This window comes from Conger conger, chromosome 4 (assembly GCF_963514075.1).
Source record: "Conger conger chromosome 4, fConCon1.1, whole genome shotgun sequence".
NCBI lineage: Eukaryota > Metazoa > Chordata > Actinopteri > Anguilliformes > Congridae > Conger > Conger conger.
The window spans coordinates 18135078-18156381 of record NC_083763.1 but is presented as its reverse complement, the minus strand read 5'-3'; the positions used below and the strand labels follow the sequence as shown (position 1 = coordinate 18156381).

At 41.6% G+C, this 21304-nt stretch overlaps 2 protein-coding genes across 5 annotated transcripts; one reads left to right on the top strand and one right to left on the bottom strand.

The window, feature by feature from the left end:
- Positions 1-1173: 1173 nt before the first annotated feature.
- On the top strand, positions 1174-12556 carry mpl (MPL proto-oncogene, thrombopoietin receptor). The gene is made up of 12 exons (XM_061239740.1): positions 1174-1430; positions 2374-2494; positions 3561-3733; positions 6001-6152; positions 6247-6403; positions 6783-6903; positions 7230-7378; positions 8521-8663; positions 9266-9425; positions 10161-10242; positions 10418-10505; positions 10712-12556. The coding sequence occupies exons 1-12, from the start codon at positions 1319-1321 to the stop codon at positions 11183-11185; spliced, it is 1932 nt and encodes a 643-aa protein (XP_061095724.1). The 5' UTR covers positions 1174-1318; the 3' UTR covers positions 11186-12556.
- Positions 12557-12700: 144 nt separating this feature from the next.
- Positions 12701-21260, bottom strand: orc1 (origin recognition complex, subunit 1). Of its 4 annotated transcripts, none has more exons than XM_061239848.1 (19): positions 20895-21260; positions 20442-20552; positions 20132-20259; positions 19828-19997; positions 19370-19736; positions 18727-18973; positions 18286-18399; positions 17770-17835; positions 17592-17681; positions 16729-16969; positions 16496-16602; positions 16086-16187; positions 15756-15927; positions 15322-15429; positions 15006-15155; positions 14477-14596; positions 14177-14346; positions 13980-14067; positions 12701-13803 (listed from the first exon to the last, which is right to left on the bottom strand). In XM_061239848.1, the coding sequence occupies exons 2-19, from the start codon at positions 20537-20539 to the stop codon at positions 13609-13611; spliced, it is 2733 nt and encodes a 910-aa protein (XP_061095832.1). In that variant the 5' UTR covers positions 20540-20552; positions 20895-21260; the 3' UTR covers positions 12701-13608. The 4 variants fall into 4 exon arrangements, with proteins under 4 accessions (XP_061095832.1, XP_061095829.1, XP_061095833.1 ...); XM_061239845.1 differs by having other exon boundaries at positions 19828-20000; positions 20895-21259; XM_061239849.1 differs by lacking the exon at positions 18286-18399 and having other exon boundaries at positions 19828-20000; positions 20895-21259.
- Positions 21261-21304: the final 44 nt, after the last annotated feature.

Here is a 21304-nt window from a genome sequence, read left to right as displayed (position 1 = left end):
TGATCTGTCAGAGGATTTCCTTCAACAACAAGCCACAGGCTCATGCCTGTCACGCAGGGGGCACCATGCCAGCTTCCTGAAGTTCACACCAGCAGCAGCACCACCCCCACCTCCCCCTCTCCCCTTCTGCCTCTATGTCCTGAAGCCACTCACACATGGAGGTCAAGGCAGTGGCTAGCCTTTGTTCTCCATAGTGTGTCTTACCATTTCTATGGGGGGAGAGGGAGTTTACTTGTCTAGGTTTTGCAGTGGCCTGAGAAAATTTACGAGAGGCTTTGTTCTCAAAGTTTTGTCCTGGAATATGTCAAGTATAGACTGGTAGATCACAGAATAGTGTGATCTACCAGTAATACCAACCAGCACATACATAATGTATTCAGGTAAAGTTATGTCTCAGAATCCAAAATTGTAAGCAACAAAAAATGAGATTTTCATAGTTTTAATCTTCCACTGGATAATTTTTTTTTCTTTTTTTTTTTGCATTTGCAGATTAATACACCACTGCCAGCATTAGCACAGAATAAACTTTCTTACATCTCCCAGAAGGAAAATGTCAGATTTTGCACACATACATCATTTTGTTTGTTGTTTTGTAAGTATTGCTTGAGTAAAAAGTATTTCCTGTTTGAGTATATGAACTACCACCATATCACACATAATCTATTATATTTTGCAATATCATATTTCAAATGTATCTCTGATACTGGCCTGTGGCAAATGCACATGACAAATCAGATAAGGGTAGCAAGAGAGGAACTTGGCTTGATGGGTGATTAAGTTTCTATCCCTGCAGCTTATGCTACAGCAGTTTGTTGTCTATATATATATTTGATATATTAAGTTAGTGGGAATGACTCATGTCTCAATCTTATTATGCACAACAATTGCATCTTCTCTTGAATAGTTCCAATGTTTTCTGTGAAGGATACAACAGTTGTTAATGAATCAAGGGTTCAGTCAAATAGTTTATCAGGTAAAATTAGGTGCATATTACATCATTTGAATAAGCAAAGTTGCAAAGCTGTAAACAGCTGACCACAACACATATTCCGGTTGACATTGCAAGGCTGTTGTATGGTTTGAGAGTCAGGTGATGCTCTGTTTCTTGTACACTGTGTCTATGTACTGGGCTTGAAATGAGGCCCCTGTCTGGGTTTCTAACTTCAATCCACTCACCACACACTTCCTGCTCTACTGGGCTTGTATCAGATAGTGCCTGCTTTGCAGCCAAGCTCCCTCCAGCCTGGCATACTTACTTACATATACACACAGGAGAGACCAAAGAGCTGTGATGGCATAGTACCCATCGGCGCATGAAATGGATCTTCGACTCTTATGGTGGAAAATCTACATCTGGACCCAGGCCCAGATTTGCTTTGGATCGGGGCTAGGTTCTGTCTCTGGATCCATCAGTCAACTGTCCAAGAAAGGTAAGAGACAGAAAGGCTAATTTTAGATTTATCACTAAAGAAAATGAGGAACGTTGAAAGTTGAAACTAAAACAATGACAAAAAATTCCACGGTTGTATACAACAAATTTACAGGTGTTGTGCCCTGTGTAGCTAAACATCAGGTATGTCATGACTAGAGCTGCAGAATTCTGTTCAGTCATTTTTGTCTGTGGAATTTTCTAAAGCAAATTCTCTGAACATTGTGCTCAACTGCACTGTTCACAATGTATTCAAAATATGACAATTGTGACAGTGCACTTTAAACAACGTAACTACAATAAATATGAAATCCATCTGAAAGCCATCTGCCCCCAGGGTGTTGTTGAGGGCAAAACAACATTTTGAATGTAAGTTTGCATGCCAGCATTTGTTCATGTGGAATACTTGTGTGTTTGATCATGTCAGAGCTAATATCAAGCAGTCACAAACTTAATGTGTACTACAATTAAAACGTATTTGGGAACCAAGTTATTTATATTGTCGGCTATTAGTTTCAGAATGAGATTCTCAATTACAACCATTTGCTAAAATTGAGAATACAAATAGTTATATAGCATCACTGTACAATAATCATGTCATATAAAAAGACAGGAAAAAAGTATACGCAAACAAAACGGTGCATATTAAATCTCAGATCTGTGGAATCTGGAATTCTTTAATTAGCCTCCATATGTTTATTTAACCAAGTAAATCATCAATATATCACTGTTATTACTGACATAATCAATGTGGTATGTATATTATTTTTCATTTCCATGATTAAAATAAACATAAATAATATAGAGCTCCCATGACTTCCAATAAAATGGTGTCTTTTCATACCACCACAGCAACTTATAAAGCAATCATTGCTTGTCGCTCCAACCATCATTGAGAAATATTCCTAACCTCATGTGAACTTCCATTTGCTTTTATCAAACAGACATTGTACTCTTGGCTGCTGATGAAGACCCGAAGTGCTTCACTCGGACACAATATGAACTCACTTGCTTTTGGGAAGAGTCCAATAACAAGTCTTATAATTTCTTCTACTCTATTGAAGAGTAAGTCAATGCATGCACAAACAGAATTGAAGTATTTACAAATGAAAAAAGAGAGTTTCAGTTAAATTTTGGTAATGCTGATGAAAGCATCTTCAACAAAACCCTGAAACTTTGATTGAGCTTGTAACATATGATGCTGCAATGTATCATAGTGCACTCAGATGTATTACAGCTGTTAGAACACATCACTCACTGTACATTGTATGAGAAAGTAAGCCTGACCTCACTTCAGAGAATTCTACTGCCCAATATTCACTTACAAAGCAATGTTAAACTTATCTTATATCTGTTCCTTAATTCAGTTTAGATCTATTGAACGGCATACTTGTTCTCAGGAACGTGTTACTCTCTATAATATCCCCCTATAAATACTGAATAAGGAAAGACTTCTTTCACCTTCTATGCATCTTTTAAATGGAATCAGCTACATGTTACACTTAATTCTGACAAATAGAACAGCATTGAGGGTTTCAGGGTTCCTTTAAATGATGTTTTTCAGGAAACGTGAACTTGATTTTTATAATGCACTTGTTTGTTTTTTTCCTGCACATGTTATTTTTGTGGTATTTGAATGTATTGTTGTGTATTATTTGTACTGAGGTATTCGTAGGGTGCCATTAAAAAAATATTTGCTCTCAATTTAAATAAAGGTTTCTATCTAATTCATGTATTTTCACTGGAACTGATACATTCTTTGTGAAAATGGCATATTCCCTGCCTTGATATATACAGTGGAGGGCACTATGCAGAATACAATTTAAAGGAATGTGATTTGCAGCATATGCAAATAGTTGGTTGGCCAGTTGGTCTTTGAATCAGTGGAAAAACTACATGGAAATCATCCACCATGAAAAATATAAGAAAAAAAAAGATAGTTTAGCCAGATTTTTGTCCTTACGGTACAACAAGATATGATGCCCTTGAATCTGTTACATTCATAGAATGTGACATTAAATAAAAAATACTGAGATGGCAGACAGAAACTAGAACATTTTGATGCATATCATTCAAACAAGTAGGGTGGTTATGAAAAGCTGAATTTTGAATGTTTTTTTGTTTTTTTCAGTGAAGAGAAGCTGTGCAGTCTCACACAGCAGAAACTGGAAAACACCACCGTGGTTCACGTGTGCTCATTCCCTTCTGAAGATGTTTACTTGTTCATCGTGATAGACATCAGAGTGGTGGAAACGAGCACAAACATCACAATTTATCACCGAAATATCAGTGTCGAAGATCAAGGTCAGTGAGGGCCTTGGCCAAAGTGTTATATTCATGTAACAAAGAGGCCGAAGTCAACTGAAATGTTGTTTTAATTTGTTGTCTCCAATCCAAAGCCCATTGGAAAGTTGCCTCACTCAAATTTTTTTTTTTTGTGCAAATCCAATGTTTCACAAGTTAATAACGATGTTTAATCCAAAAAACCCTAATGGTAAAAAAACAGGCACACACTGCATTTTGCATCACATCATTCTACATATTCTTATGTTCAGTACACACATTTACATAAATACATAATTTATATAACTTTGATTTGTTCACCTAAAACAAATACAAATGTAGACTTTAAGTGTAACTATTGAAATGGTATAGCTGGAATTTTTGATGAAACAAAGTTAGAATTTTGGTCATACTGACAGACCTTGGGCAAACAAATCTAACAGGTCATTGTTTTGCTACGTATGTTAAACCATCACCTTGAGCTCAAATGTGTGCAATAAGCATTGACATTAAATAGAATATTACAACATTTCCACTGAATTTCAATGCTTAAACTGAATGAAATTTGTTTTCAGAGGGGTCTTTGTCATGTAATATGCTGTCACATACATATCCAGTGCTGCCATGTGACTTGGTCCAAATTGTGTTTTCTTATGGTGTTTTCTGTGATTATACTGAATGACATTGGTGAAATAAAAAAATGTCAACAAAGGTTTTTCAAGCAAAGCAATGGTTTCTACATATAATCTCTTGTAATCTATAGTTGTATCATCGCACAACACAAAATAATGACATAACTATTCATAAATAGTATTTAATATTTTAACAGTATTGTTGTTAGATTGACAGGCAGAAATACTGCATGATAGTTTTGCACAAAAATGGAAGTCCATAAAGACTGTTGTGGTTCAATAAGGAGAATGCAGATTCATAAGACAAAACGTATATGTTTATTATTTTCCAAAACATACATTTTTGTATGTTCTTTTTATTAAAAAACTATTGCACTTGGATGTCACATCATTGACCAATATATTATTCAGTTTCAGCCAAGAATATTCATATTTTTATAAAGATTACTTGGGTACTTTTGCTTTGTTGTAAAATGGAAATCTAAACTTTTAATACTACAGCTCTGAATATAAAAATATCATCCTGTAGGTGGTGAAGGGCATGAAGGTAGGAAGTCTAAGAATAGACTGAAAGACTGAGTTTCAATTTCATAAACGTACTTTCAGCAGGGCATCCACCATTGAAAGCATCTTTGAGCATCACTTCTATTTTAGTGGTACTTTCACTTCAGTCAGTGAAATATTACAACATATTTCATAAAAGCAAGCATCAGGTGTAGGTCTAATTGTAGTATGGAAAGCAACTAGAAGGACTTGTATCTACAAAAGGCTGGCTGCCTATGTTTACACATTTTGCTTTACCTGTTCAGTGTCTGGCAAACACAGTGATGTGATCGGCATAGATTGTCAACTACACAAGGTGTTACTGGAAAATTAAAGCATGCATGGCATTGTTTAAATTGCAGGTTATATTGGCTGTCAGTGTCCTCTTAGTGTATTATCTGGTTGTTTTCCAACAACAAAGATCCATCCGTCCATTAGCTTAACCCGCTTATCCTGAACAGGGTCGCAGGGGGGCTGGAGCCTATCCCAGCATACATTGGGTGAAAGCAGGAATACACCCTGTACAGGTCGCCAGTCAATCGCAGGGCACACACACCATTCACTCACACACTCATACCTATGGGCAATTTAGACTTTCCAATCAGCCTAACATGCATGTCTTTGGACTGTGGGAGGAAACCGGAGTACCCGGAGGAAATCCACACAAACACAGGGAGACATGCAAACTCCATACAGAGAGGCCCCGGGATTCGAACCCAGGACCTCCTTGCTGTGAGGCAGCAGTGCTACCCACTGCACCATCCGTGCCGCAACAACAAAGATGATATAGCTGATTTCACTGTACTCCTGATTAAGAAATATTATGATACTTTGCCAAACCTCACACTGATATCAGATATTCATGGGGGCCAATGTAGAGAGAGAGGGCAAGAGAAAGAGTGAGCGGCTGAGGGGGATGTGTGGTGTTAAGAGAAACTGTGTGTGTTGCTCTATGTTCGAAAAACACACAGACACAACATTTTGAAGGATAGATTGCGAGAGAGAAAGAGAAATGTGAAGTGTGAGAACAGAGGTGAGAAGAGAGGTGTGAAATATGTTTTGACCAATGCTGTTTTTCACCAATGTTTTGTCCCTTGTTTTTCTGTTTTTCAGTTCTGCTTTATCCCCCCACAAATGTTTCTCTGTACGTCACTGAGGAAGCAGGACAACTGCAGGTGACATGGTCCATGCCTGCAGAGTGGAGGGAGAGAGTGCTTTATGAGTTAAAATACTCCTCATCCAGCCTGGAGCAGAAAACAGAACCAGTAATAAACCATTCATTCCCTTCGGAACTTCCACAAAAAGACCATACCAATGGAGGAGAACTGGACTAATGCTCACGTGTGGCCTCCTTTTTAGGTAAAGAGTACAAAGTCGCTGGTCTACAGATTGAACTCTGTGGTTCCGGGTAAGGTGTGCAATGTGCAGATGCGAGTCATTCCAGATGGCTATGGCTTCAGAGGACATTGGAGCGACTGGTCTCACCCCACCATGGCCATGGTGCCTCAAAGTGCAGGTAGGACAATGTAGTAGCACTGTCTACTGTATGGACACCACAACGTAATTATAGAAAAAGGTTTCCTTTTAAGACACTTGGGAGGAACTGAAACATTGAAATGATCAAATGTATAGACATTTTCACTTCCCTTAACATGGTAAGTTCCATACATTTGAGGAAGGTATCTGTTTATTACTGTTTGACTATGTTTAATGATCATTCTGTGAATCATCCTACAGAGAAAATAGATTTACTTTCTCAATTTGCAATTTAAGTATTTGTTGGGCAAATGCTTTTAGCCAAAGAGACTCACAATAGGTACATCTAACTCAGCAAACCACCACTAAGCTAGGTATAGCCATAGCAAATGTAACAAAGTTATGTTATTGTTTTCCAGGTGATATTGATTTAGTGTGCCATACTTCTGATCTCCACAATATTCAATGTCAGTGGAACGAACAAACATCTGGTGAAAGCTCAAACTACAAACTCTTCTATAAGCTGTGTCCCAGAACCAGGTAATGGTTATGGCTTTGTGATGTAGCCCACGGCAATATTTGATTACATGGCATTCCTCTGGCTTGCACAAACATGAGTCACAGAAAGACGGTTCATGTATGGCTTAACAGGCAGAATTGCCAGTGCCTTTTTTGCCAGAGTGGGTGATACGCAGACCCCTTGCGATGCTAGAGCCAATTCTGTGTTGCCCTCCTGGCCTGCCAGCCACAATCAGCACATGCAGGGCGTGGTCAGGATTGGACATTCAGCAATGTAAAGCAGAACTAAGAGGCACTAAGTTTTTGGTAATTGTGGTAATTACCTGACCAGTCTTTTGCTGTGGTAGTGGTCACTGGCGAGAGTGCACTCGCAGAGAAACTGCCACTCAGTGCGTCTTCCCTGGAGAAGAGTCCGGTGCCATTTGCGTCAACATCGCTGATCGTGGGCCACACGCCAGGCTCTTCTACTCTAAGCCTTTCAGGATGAATGACAGTGGTGAGTCACTCTGCCACTGGATCACAAATGCAGTACTGAGAAAGAGAAATGAGCAAGACATTTATGTGCAATAACACATTCTTTATCTGTAATAATGACTTACAGTAAATCCTCAAATCATGTCCGGGATTCTATTTGAAGCCGGGCCTCCGATAATAGCCGGGGCGTGGCCGATTCGGACAAATAAAGGCCGGCCCCCGAATACAAGGCCGGGTAATATTGCCTACCAGTAGGGCTATCAGTCCATGAGCACTAGAAGACATTGTTTTGATTTAACTCAATGAAATAAAAGTGGTCTTCTTAATATTTTATATTGTTGGTTGGTTTAATACTGTTGCCAATGAAAAGTCGTTGTCCTACACCATGGGTCTCCAACACCTTGCTCTCAAGCTACCAGTCGCTTGCCGCCCCCTTCTAAGTAGCTTGCCAAAGGCTGAAGCAGTATACATTTAAACACAATTGTTGCCACGAGGCATTACAGCCTACGAATTTAATAAAAAGTAAATCAGGCAAAATAAAAAATTAACTCAATTTAGGCTACTTGGCTACGCAATAGGTTTTCCATATATTTACAGCACAGCGCACGTTCAATGAATGAATGAAAGCGGCTGCCTTGGCTCGCAATAAACAGACGGGTGGAAATCCCGACACTCTTTCAACCACATAAAACTTCACAGTGAACCATCAAATAGATTTCAGTGCCCATCAGTCCCAACATTTAGCAATAGAATCAAACAGTCCAACAGTAAATTAAATCCCAAACCAAAGCGAAAATCTTTTGATAGCCTCCATGCTGCTCCAAACGAAGCGCATGTCTCACAATAAAACGCATGTTGTTATTTTATGGATTCTGGACTTGCATGTGATTTATTGTGTTTGAGAATATTTGTCTGTTATAAGTCTGTTAAGACTGACACTATGACATACCAAACGGTGTTTCCTGGTTAGCCTACACTAATTGATTTCTGAACGGTTACAGGAAGTGTTGAACAGTGTTGGCCCACTTTAAGTGTAGCCTGCCCCAAATAAAGGCCTGTGCTTTGTGCAGCCTATGTAAATAAAAGGATTTATGGTAGTAGCTCACTGATATGGTGCAGAGGTCTGTGGTTATGTGGTTATTATAACCTCCCACCCCCCAACAGTTAAAACAGGCCCTCCACGGAAGCTGAGAGCAGAGACTGAAGGAGGCCGGTTGTGTCTACAGTGGGACCCCCCGCTCCATGATTTGTCCAGATTCTTGATGTATGAGATCCGCTACTGTCTCCAGGGAGAGTGCCAGTGGAAGGTGAGCCAGCTGGAAAGTGACAGTGGTCACATTAGAGCCCTGCATTGTCCTTGTTTTGTCTCCATGAGAGGCCATAATAATGTGAATCCTGTCTGTGAATTCCCTGCAAGAATAACAGTGAATCAGCAAACACTAATTTGGGGAAAAGATTGGCTTGCTTTAATTGTGAAACGATAATCTATTTTTACTTGTATTAAAAAGAAATGGATGAAACGATTGATGTAGCCAGATGCAGCCTGGATAGCCTGTAGCTGTGGCCTAGTGGCTAAAATGTATGACTGGGGACCAGAAGGTTGGTGGTTCAAGCCACAATAACATCCACACAGCTGTTGGGCCCTTGAGCAAGGCACCTAACCCCACATTGCTCTAGGGGGGATTTTCTACTGTATGTCGCTTTGGATAAAAGTGTGAGGAATAAAGCTGATGGTTTCGAAATGTTAAAAAAGTGTGGCACTCAGTGCACATAAACGATTTGACAGATGCTTGTTCCTTTCACAAAAATGAAGTGTTCTTGAATGAGTTCTCCATTTTTTTTCTCAGTTTTAGAGGAAAACAAAATCTTTTAGAACCTTGTGCTGATAATTCCTTGTTTCCGTCTCCAGCTTGTGACCCTGCAAAGCTCTGAAACGAACACATGCCTCGACTTCCAAGCAGGGAGTCAGTACGCTATGCAGATAAGGGCCAAGCCAGATGAATCTACATATAGCGGATTCTGGAGTGACTGGTCTAGTACTCTCAAAGTCAATGTGCCCTCAAACATTGGTAAATATGCCTTAACTATGATTATATTGTCTTAGATATTTTTGAGCTACTGTAGGTTGATCCAGAGATGTTCACAAGTCATCAAATGCAAGTCCAAGTCTCAAGTCTGAGCTAGAGTCTGAGGTAGTCTCAAGTCTCCAGAATGGCACAGCCTAACCAACAGTATGACTAGAAATTCATCATGATTCCTATGCTAGTTGAAGATATAGGAACCAGAAGTGTAGATTATATATTCTGTATATGACATGAAGTGTATGTGACAACTGAAGTAACAGCATTATTAACAACACACAAAAAATAATGTTTATTTCATTGATTTATTCATATATCAATGAACTGCCACACCTGAGCCAATGTTTTCATAAAGCCTTTCTCAAGGCTTTGCCAAAACCTCAGGCCTGGAGTGGTAGTTCATTGATATAACAATAAATAAAATAAAATAAATAGGCATTCTATTTTTCAAGAACTTTTTTGTGTGACTCATGTGTGAGCCATGGGCCTATAGTATAAGATGGTAAATGGTTTGTAAATGGTGAGGGTCAATAACAAACTAGGATTAACCAAGGATTCTTTTTCATATAAATAATTTACAGTCCGAGTATAATTTACAGTCCGAGTCCGATTTACAAATATAAATGTAAATGTAATTGAGTCGCTGACTCGACTCCCCATATCTGGGTTGACCATTCTTTTTCCTGTGGTGTTGATGTTCATTTATCTTTATCAACTCTGTAGCGACTGTGCTGGTTGCATGCGTCCCATTCGTGGTGTTCTTCATACCAGTTTTGTTGTTCGCCACATTCTCAAAGCATTTCAGGTATGACCTCTGAATAGGGGATATCCGTTTTCTATTACATTTTTCATGCCCTCATTCCAATATCCCAAACAGTTCAGAATAAAAGGACTGAGTGCTTGAATCTCTTCACATTTGTGCTTACTCTATAAAACAATATCTCTTACCATCACTCATTTCAATGACATGTGCCTGCCAGGAAGATGAAACAGCACTTGTGGCCCCCAGTCCCAAACCTAGATAAGGTGATGGAAGGTTTCCTCACGCACATTAACCAAAACTGCCAGGTAATTTCACCTCCTTAAGAAAAACACTTTTAATCAAGACTACGATGGCTAAAAAACATATCTTATAAGGTTTCCATATGCTTATCTGTACATAGTTTGTAGTTGTTGGCTGTACAGATAATAAATAGCAATAATCTTCAGTTTTGAGCAGCTTTGAAATGTTGAGTTTGAGCCCATTTGTGCATTATATTCATTTTTATCTTCAGAATCCATCCTTCAATATCAAGCAGTGCTATGACGACACCATCACCTCAGTGGTGGAGATAGTATCTGAGAAAGAGACCATGCTCAGTGAGAAAATCCAAAGGGAGCCAGTCACAAAATGCCTCTCCGACCCGGAGTCTGATGAGGGGGAGACTGCTGAGGAGCGCGTGGAGATCCTGGAGTCCAGTCAAGATTACGTGACCCTGAATAGCGAGAGCCTCACCCCGTGCCTGTGGGGAAACGAGTACGTGTACGACCAACGGAAGACACTGAGCACAGGAGAGGAGGTCCTCCAGATGAGGTGTCACTGCTCCAGTGCCATGACCTCCAGCTTTCCCTCCTCCACGGACATCTTCAACCAGTCCTATCTCCTACTGTCGGGGCAGCCCAAGGCGCCTCTGCTCAAAAAGACCGCCGGAGCCACCAACCAGTACACCAACCTGGAGAGCACCGCACAGCAAACGCCTGCAGACTGACTCTATGGGAAATGTTGAATAGAGTTCAGTTTTACAAACAAGACACAAATCCAGGCTGGAGTGGTCATCCCCAGTCATTCAAAGCCTCTGTCACTTAGCAGCTCCAAAGGGACTTCCTAGTGCCTGGGCAGCAGTTATGTTCTTTGATCTCAACTTTACAAATTGTGGTTGACCATTTTCATATTACCATTTCTCTACCAGAGAATGCAACTTGCTGCTTCGCTAAAGGATAATCAGTGGAGCTCACTCAATAAAGCCAATGAATGCCTGTGATCATCTCCCTTAAAATGAGGTTAAGAAGTAGTTCTTCCAGATCTCAGGGAGAGATTGGGTCATTTAAATGGCTGCATAGGGAGGCGGTAGGTTACATTGGAAACTGATCTTCCAGGAAACTGTCTCACCAGGTAGTTGCTGGTTTAAATTCTGTGTTGCATTTGTAGCCTTGAAAAATGCACTTAATATAATTTGTTGTGGAGAAAACGTTGTGATACTGGTCTTGATGTAATCACTGGGGAGAACTAGCTGACAGGGGAGGAGGGGGGTCTGGAAGTCCTTTACAATGCATATGAATGAGTTGTGCTTCTTGCTTTGGTCCCTTGTACTTCGGGTCATTTTACAGTACTGGTACATAAACATATAATATATCCAAGATGTACCTCCGCGTAATTAACCTTCCTTTGTTTTGTTGATATAATTGTTGTATTATATCAACCCAGTTTCTGTGTGCAACTGCTAATATTTTATAAAAAGAAGCTTCTGATGACATGATGGCTTTAAAACTATTATAGGGGTATTATAGGGGTATTGGTATAAGTTAGTGGTTCACAGAAAAATATATAATCCAAGTACTCCAACAGTTTGCAGAGCGATGTTATGCCTCCAGAGGTGGTACATGTGTATATGCCCTGATTAGAAAAAAATAATGTTACATTTTTTTAATGTGTAAAATTGTGTTTTAAGGCATTGTTGCAATTTTACTCATCATGTATTGCTTATCAGTTTAGTAATTCAGCAGACCTAGTGAGAGATGACAGATGACAGATGACCCATGCAGGAAGTTCTGTAGGATTTACGGGCGAATTGTGTGCGGCTGTGTGTGAGTCTGTGAAACTGTAAATCTCTTTCTTTAACTTATTCCTGCTGTACCATCATATGGCATTTAACCTTGCTTAGGGATTGGGACAATGTATCATTTGCTTGCAATAAAAAAAATTTTTTTAAGTATGCAAAAGTGCATAATCTAAATCAAAGTACATCATTCAAATCCAAATGTCCTTCCTAGTTGAACTATCAAAGTTAATTTAATCAATAACATAACATTGCATACAAACAAGTTAATTTAAAACCTTGAATAAGAATGGTGTAACAATGTTTCCTCCTTAAAATGTCCCCTGTCAAATAATAAATACAATTTTGGGGTGACATTGGCACAGAAGGTAAGAGCAGTGTGTGAATGGGTGAATGAGAAGCATCAATTGTACAGCACTTTGGATGAAGCTACATAAAAGCAGACCATTTACCATAATAATAATCCATTTTATTAAGCACTGAAATTAAACAACATCAACACTAAAACTTGCACAAAGGAGAGTATAAAAATATATCCATGGCTGAAACCTTTTTAAAAGTGAAGTTCAAAAAACTGTAGTCTGGCTTCAATGGTAAACAACGTGCATCAAATATGGTTTTACATTACGTCTCTGGAAGCCTTATTTTTCTCTACAATGCTGGATTGACACCATGTTTCCCTTGGCCTATGGGAAAAAAATCTTGATTCTGTATTCACCATAAATGGTACTTAAACTTTACTCCAACTTATACATTTCATAAAAGCATTGCCATAATGTTATAAACAATATGAGATATCACAAATTCTAATGGACATTTACAACTTTCACTGAGAATTGGTAAAAGTGATTATATTTAAGTGTGTCACCTGCAAAATGGTGAGATAATACACAGAAAATGAAAGGTACAGCAAAAAGTTCAAACACTGAACAGTGATGGGATTTTCTCAGGCCTTGCTGTAAATGTACAGTGCTATTACAGATTAAACATCAATGGTCTCAAATCAACACAATGTAATTTACCCAGGGAAGCTGAACACACCTCTCAGTAGGACATAGCTTAGCCTCCCTCCCTGCCCTGTTGTGTAAAACCCCATACATAATTCTTAAGCACAAATGAGCCTTCCTCTCACCGGTCAACATATACATCCCAGCACGATTCTATAATCTCTGATTATGCCCGTTCTGCAGAGTTCACCATTATAGAAGAGGACAAGCATAACGAGCGCTAATGAAGAAATGACTATTTCTTGGCTGTATACCCACCAGGCAGGCTTGCTGAAGTCCTTTATGGGCATGGGGCTCCCCTTGGCCGACCAGCGCACACAAACACAGCCCCAGTACAGGCTCCTGCGCTCAGTCCTCCTTCAGGGCGTACAGCACGTCGTCCTGGCTGACGTTCAGCCGCACACGCAGCAGTAGGTCCAGGCGGCTGGGCTCCAGCAGCAGGAGCCGACAGGCCCCCAGACGCTGACACACGGCCAGGCCCTCGGACACACTGATGGGCTGCAGCCCCTCGACACGACACAGCGCCTGGTGCTGCACAAACACCTGGGCAGGAACGATCAGAGGCAACAAGAGGGACAGAGGGAATCGTGAGGGAATGTCTTAGTTTTGAGATGGAGCTGAACACGTTCCATGAACAGAAACAGAAACAGAGGGGGAGTATTCAAAACAACCCCATTTTGATCCAAATCGAAGTCTAGGGTGAGACCCTGGCATCGTACCTGCTGGAAGGTGGCCTCCTCCAGGCCTAATCTGCGAAACTCCGCAATGATGGAGCGCAGAAAGAGCTGCTCCTGAAGCGACGCACACCTGCCGAGGGGACAGCGGTCTTCAGGTCATGGTTGGCACCGTGTCACTGACAAGTTTTCACAAGCTGACCGACTGAGAACAACAGAGCACAGAAACGAGCGAGCCTCACCTTATAGCGGTAATATAGGAGGAGGAGAACATCTCTTCCAAGGCCTCCATTACGTGGCTCATCCCCACCAGTCCCGTGTCTGAGGGCTGGCTGCTCGAGTGCTCGCAGATTTCCGTAGCGCGCCTGCAAATGTCCAGACACCTCCGAGCGTCGCCCGAGAGTGCCGCCACCTTGAGGAGACAAGAGGAACGTGTGTGTTTAACACAGCACTTAAACACGTTCAGAGAAAGACGTCCATGCTACGGAAGACTAGGTAGGTGCATGGGACATGGTACATGGGAATCAATATGATACGCTTACCTTTCTGGAGACAAGCTGAAGGGCATCTTCCTCAAAGGCTTTCACCCTGTTCAGCCGGGAGGTGATGATCTGCTGCAGCTGTTTGAAGCTGTATGGCTGGAAGGACATCCGGGTGAGGCCCTGCAGACATACAGAGGAATAATAAGGTCAGGGGTTCACAGGTCCTACCAAAGGATATTCTGCTTCTTCACAGCAAGACATAGCCAAACTGTACAGTGCACCTCTGCTATCACAAATTCCTTTCAAGAACATGTTCCTTCCATTACATGTATTACAACCTTATGCAGGGTGATTCACTATTCAATAACAACAACAGGCAAGACCAAGTCACACTTCAGTTCAGTTAAGCACTGGTGTCATCAACGATTATGGGCATGACTGGCATTATATATGGTCTGTTTTTTCTGCACTGTTTTGGCTAAAAGGAACATATGAATGTGCAGCAAATATAAAGATACTTACAAAATGGCTATATAAGCCCTGCTAACCACTTTTAACAATACTACGTTCTATGTATGAAGTGCCATACCAGCCGACTGGCCACACGGTTTATCATGATTCTCTCAGGAAGGTCCATGGTGTTGGCAATGGCCAAGACCACCAGGCGTGCGTGGCGTCGCGTTGGCCAGTCAAACAGGTTGTACATTACATTCTGCTTCCTGGTCCACAATAAGTCCAGCTGAGAAAAGAAGCAACCACAAAATTCAGCCTCAGAAGACAAAACAACATGTGTTAAAACTGGCATCGTCAAACATACCAATTTCCCCAACAGGAAAAAAGGCCAGCTTATGAAACAGCCACCGAGATTGCCCTCCTTCCTATGAGACATGGTCACATGGTCTTACCTCATCTACGAGCAGCACGGTCGCCTCCTTCCTGGGGGCGGGGTTGCTGAAGCGTTTCTCCAGCAGGGAGGCGGCGTGGTCTGCTGTGGCTTTCTGGTCAGTCAGTTTCTGGTGACACAAAAACAGTTAGGTGAAAATGGAAAAGAGTAGAATCATTTATCAGGTGGGAATTCATGAAGCCACTTCATTACAAAGACAGACTAAAATCATGCAATTTTTGCAGTTATGAAGCCGCAACTATTAACAGGTTTTATCAAAAGTCATGTATTGCCCTTTTCATAATTCTTTGTTAATGGTAGTATATGGTAAAATTTGTAAAGAAAAATGTTAAAACAAATATCTGGACAGTCTACTGTAAAAGCTTGGATGTACAGAAAAACATTTAGAGGAAAAAAAAGCAACTGGCTTCTGGTGACCTTTCCCTGCAGTGTTACCTGCAGTATCTGGACGTAGGCCTGGTGTGGGTCGGTCATCTTCATGCCATTGATCTCGATGAAGTGGAAGGTGGGGATCTCATCCTGGTCAGATGCCTGCTGCAGGCAGCGAATCACCTCATGCACTGTGGCCGTCTTCCCAGTGCCTGGCACCCCTGATATGTACATGCACCTGCCCCAAACCGTAAACAGCTGGTTAGTGCACCCAATTGTCAATCTTCTGACATTTTTCTAACAGCAAAAAATAAAAAGATAAAAAAGGTCCGGGAAATGGTGCCAAAATCTTAAGACAGGTAGCATGCATCAGTGTTCAACATTCTGCTGTCCTACCCTCCAGTGCCGTCGATGATCTTACTCTCCACAAAGCTGTAAATATCCTCAAACTCCTGCTCTCTGCATGGCAGCGACTCAGGCACTGAGGACACATGGAGTCTGGGTGACCAGAGCCACATCAGAACACACAAATCAGTTACAAAACTTATTTCTAAATCCTGTCCTTCCCAGTACACACTCAATTACACTAAACTTTTATTTTTTGGTATTATCTTGACATTACATAACTTAAATATAGAAAACAACAATTGAATTAGACTGGCAGAGGAAAGAATAGGCTTGCTACTATATCCATGAGTCATAACAGACATTGGGAACCTGTTATTATGACCTCAATTTGTAAAACATCAGTCATCATTTTTGTAAAAAATAAATCAATATTACATCAAAAACACAACATTTTTCACCTGGCTCTCGCTTCTTCCAGCACATTTCCTGGATTCCGGGCTGGCAGTGACCTGCTGGGAATGCTAGGAGTCGCATGACGGGGCGTCCGTGGAGTACTGGGAACAGCCTGTGAAAAGGGAGCAACAAAAATTTACGTGACCCTTTGCTTTGTAGTGCAGTTCCTCACACTGCCACATTGTCCTCACCAAACCCAGCATGCAGAGCGGCAAAGGAAGCCCGAAGACAGTGTCACCTTTTTACTGGGTGTTTTGGATGGAGTCCTGGCTGGGGTACGAGCTTTCGGAGTGGACCGTGGAGTGTGGGTTCCAGCGGTCCGTTTGCGCCTCTTCACAACAAGCTCTTCCTCACTCCCCACCTCCTCATCCTCCGCTTCATCCTCACTGCTAATCTCCATGTCCTTCTTCGCTGGTACAAAGGCATCATCACTGTCATCACTGTCCAAGTCCAGATGCCGACTGGAGCTAAGCAGCTTTCTAAAATGCAACATTACAGCTTGAGGGAGAACAATCAAGGATTTTTTTTAACCAATATGCATTATTTTTTTGGTCTCTGGCCTCAATAGAGGTTGGTCAATTTAAGCCTGATAATGTTTGAGGATTCTAGAGTAGAAACATTCTATGTATGCAATAAGGAAATAAAACCTACAATTACTCTCGAATCCGTATTTTAACAACTAAATTATTACCCCTACAAACATAGTGTAACACATGGCACCAAATACGTAATGGCCATCAAATCAGTACTGATCAGTACTACTAATGTAGGTATGAATTTTACATTTCTGTTTTGACTAATTAAAATCAAAATTAATCCCAAAAGGCAACACCAATACTACAGTTACATTAAATAACTGAGGTTATATCACACAGAGTTTGCACAAATACAGTAGGTACTGTATACTTTATCATATTGTGGTGTGGAATAAAGCTAGCAAATAAAATTAAGTTGTTTGCCAGCAACCTCTGATACAAACATACACAAATAGAAAGTATGGTGAAAGCCACCAGAAACACTGCCACTGGCCCTAAAAAAGCTTATATGGGTTGACCTCCACTACATTATAACAGTCAACAAGGATGCAAAGACTACACTTACAGCTGTTTTCTGATGCGTTCAGAGACCAGCTGAGCAGACTTCCTTTTTGAACGTGGTGTCATGGCCGTCTGCCCTACGTCCTCCTCCGGCCTGCGGAACACAGTGGACCATCATGGAGGACGTGCCACAGAGCCCCATACGACACAGACACAGATTTACTGGTTTCAGTAGTACTCACAGCACCCCCAGAGCAGGCTCCTTAATGGTGGAAGAGGAGTCCTTCCTCCTTGACGGAGTTCTAGCTCTGCATAAGAACAAGGTTCGAGGTTGTACGGAGGACCGTCAGCAAGCATATTTCATAATACAAGGGCTTACTGCAAGTAGTCATTTCTGTTCATATTTTTATCACCCAAATAAGCCACAAATCGATTAGGACTTCAATGCTACCTTTTTCATATGGGGATCATGAACATTAGCAGTGCCATCAAAACATATACCAACAACAGCAAGATGCAGTACTAAAATAAAATGCAATACTTTCTGGAAATCTCCTCAAAAACAGTGACAAAAAAAACAAAGTGACAAAACCAGTGTCCAGAGTGTTTCGTGAGAGGTTTGTAACCCATAAAAAAAGTTGAGAGAGAAACAGGTACACCCCAAAATATCTCCCACCATGGACGCCCAGGCACCCCATCACCAGTGGTAAGGCTCATCTCCAACCCATGAGCCAAAGAGGGGTGCATGGGGCACTCACTTCTGCACCCTCAAACTGCTCCTTTTGGGGGTTGCCCGTTTGGGGGTCTTTGATGACCTTGCCCTGACCCCTGTCTCAGCCTCGTCCTCCAGAGGGGAGACACCGAGCCAGTCCCTAAAACATGCCCGAGAATCTCATGATTCTCACCTGAGTGCTTAACACATCCAAAATGTAACAAGCCCATAATGAACCTTCAAAATATTACCTGGAATATTAAAGCGGACAAAAGCATTTGTTTGGATGTAATGCTGTGAACATTCAAAACGATTCATTTTCCCTAGATATGAGAAAGTGTGTACTTGAATGTAACCAGAGGCGTACATGGAGGCTTGACGTGATTATACTCTCCTTCAATGCAATGCACTCTGAAAATGTAATACAATATGTTACACAATTTATGTGATTTTCATGATGTATAGCATGTATTACTCCAAAGCTCACCTGGAGTCCTGGTCCTGCAGTGGGTGCTCAGTAAAGCTGGGTAAACTCGGACAGGGCTTCAGCGGGGTTATCCTAACACCTAACAGGGACTCGGATGAACACTTCGGGGTGGACAGGTTGATCCTTAATGTAATTCGAGGTGTGGAACAGGGCAGCTTGCTGACTTTCATTTGCTCCTTCTGGGTCTCGATCTCATCGTGCAGTAACTCTTCGATTACTTCCTCCCTGGTTAGTTTCTTCACTGGGCCTGGGAACACACTGTATGGTCAGTGATGTTTCACCAAGAATTATGAAACAATCTTATTTTATTCTATATATCAAAAGAGAATATGATGAGTTCAAAAGTAACATTATGTAAACATCCATAAAGAGATACAATTATACTCCTGCAGTTAAAATAATGAAATTCCCTGTTAATCCAAATATTTAAACTACTACAGCAGCCATCATCAAATCTGGACCTCGAATTCAAATCCGGCCCTGGCTTTCTTTTCGCCCAGGTAATTTTGAACAACTAGTGCTGCTGATCAAACTGTCTTCACATCTGACACCAGGTAAAGGGAGGTTGGAAAACCAGCAGTCCTCAGACCATGATTCTGACCCTGCTCTACAGCACGAAAGAGAAGCCCAAAGACGCACTCACTATTGAGCTCCAGCTTCTTGCGCACCCCGGGCGTGGAGGAGCAGCGGCGCAGTCGCACGTGGCTCAGGTCCTTGGCAGCGGAGAGTTTGGAGATGGAGTGGGCCGACTCGGCCTCGCTGGGGTCCAGCTTGCCCGTGCTCATGGAGACCCGGCTCCGAGGCCCCTGCATAGCCCGCTTCAGCACTGCCAGGTCAGGGGTGGGCAGAGCACGAGGCAGCGGGGCCGGGGGCTCAGGGGCCACGGCGTGCTGCTCAATCTGTTTGCTGTCCATGACCTTGAAAGCCTTCCTGTCCCAACACATTTTGACATAGAGCGTGTTCCTGTTCCCCGTCTCAGGGAAGACGGCGTCCTCAGGCAAGTGCTCCACCTGGTTAAAAACCAAATGTTTTAGTCAAACGCCTTGTAATGGCAACATGGAGGCAGTCGCTGTAGAGGACCTGGAGTGTGTATGCCCTCACCTGCACTGTGCCTATGATGGTCTCTGCACTGATCTCAGTGTCACACGAGCTATCTTGGTAGAGGAAGATCTCCTGGGGGTGGGGCTCCCTGCCAAGCAGCTTCCTCTTCCCGGGGGGCACCTCACAGAAACGTGCAAACCACTGCACCGTGGCTTTCTTGTTCTTGCCCGCTTCTGTACATCACAGCAAGGCAATCAAGGACACGTGTCTGGGCCTATATACAGGCTACAATTTAAATTTTCACTGAGACTGTGGATGAACGTATACAAGTATTAGTGCACAAACGCTACACATAGGTCCTTACCGTCACCAAAGAAGTTCAGAACCTTGGCAACATATGGGTTTTCATCATCCTCCCCTTCAATCAAGATGTACTGACCAATTTTAATCAGACTGGCTTCAGGCTTGTCATCCATGCTTATGTGGAGAGCCCTAGACAAACAAAATGAATGTCAGAGAACAAATGTAATTTTAAGGACACAAGTAGAATAAAATGACAGACAGATAACCAGGGCGTGAGGGTTAACAACCTATTACGGTATATTGACCGTAATAAGCCCGCACATTTAACAAAGCGTAGACTACGTGCAAAAAATAATACAGCAGCTACATACCCATAGCAATGTGTGCGCAATTTTCTGTTGACGGTCGTGGGTTTTCCTACCCAGGCGTAAACCCGTCTCATTTGTAGTCTCGTGAAGTATCGACTCATGATGATTGCACTTCTAGGAATGGAAAAAAGCGACTTTCGCGTGCATCCTCGGTGATTTTGCTAATAGGCTTCAAGCAGCACTGAGGTTATATTGGCTTACTAAACTGGAATTTACCCAGTAATAAACACAAATTATCTGAAATTAAAACAGTTAGCTGCAATCTGATGAAAACCTTCGGCAAACGAGGCTGTTGCGTACCACGGTCTTTCTAATCTCGTGAATAACTTGAGTCTTTTGTTGATTAGCTAAATCGAACTGAATCAATTCCGTTTCTCAAAACACTCTTGCTGATAGAAGTGATCTAATCTTCATATACGAAAATTAGACACCGCAAAAATAAGAGGAAATACTTACATTAACAGAACTAAAGGTTACTCGTAGCAAGCCAGTAATATTGCTGACGTTCGGTAGCACAACATTCAGCGAGCCAAAATGTAACTAGGTACACAATAAAATGTATAAAAACAAGTATAGCAGTTTAAGCTAAAATTAAAATATATATCGGATGCTATCATGCGGGAACTTATACGTATAAGTGTACGTCATATAGGGTGAACCTAATACATTTACTTTGGAAGTACACAAGTAGTACTATACTTTCTATTCATTCCGTGGCTCTTCGCGCAAGTTTTCGCGCGCTGATTACGTAGCAAACTTTAGTAGGGGAGGGCCACTGACTGTACATGATAGTGTGAGGTGTCATTGTCCATTGTGCAAAAAAAAAGTCCGCGTGGTTATTGCATTCTCAAAAAATGTCCATCTAA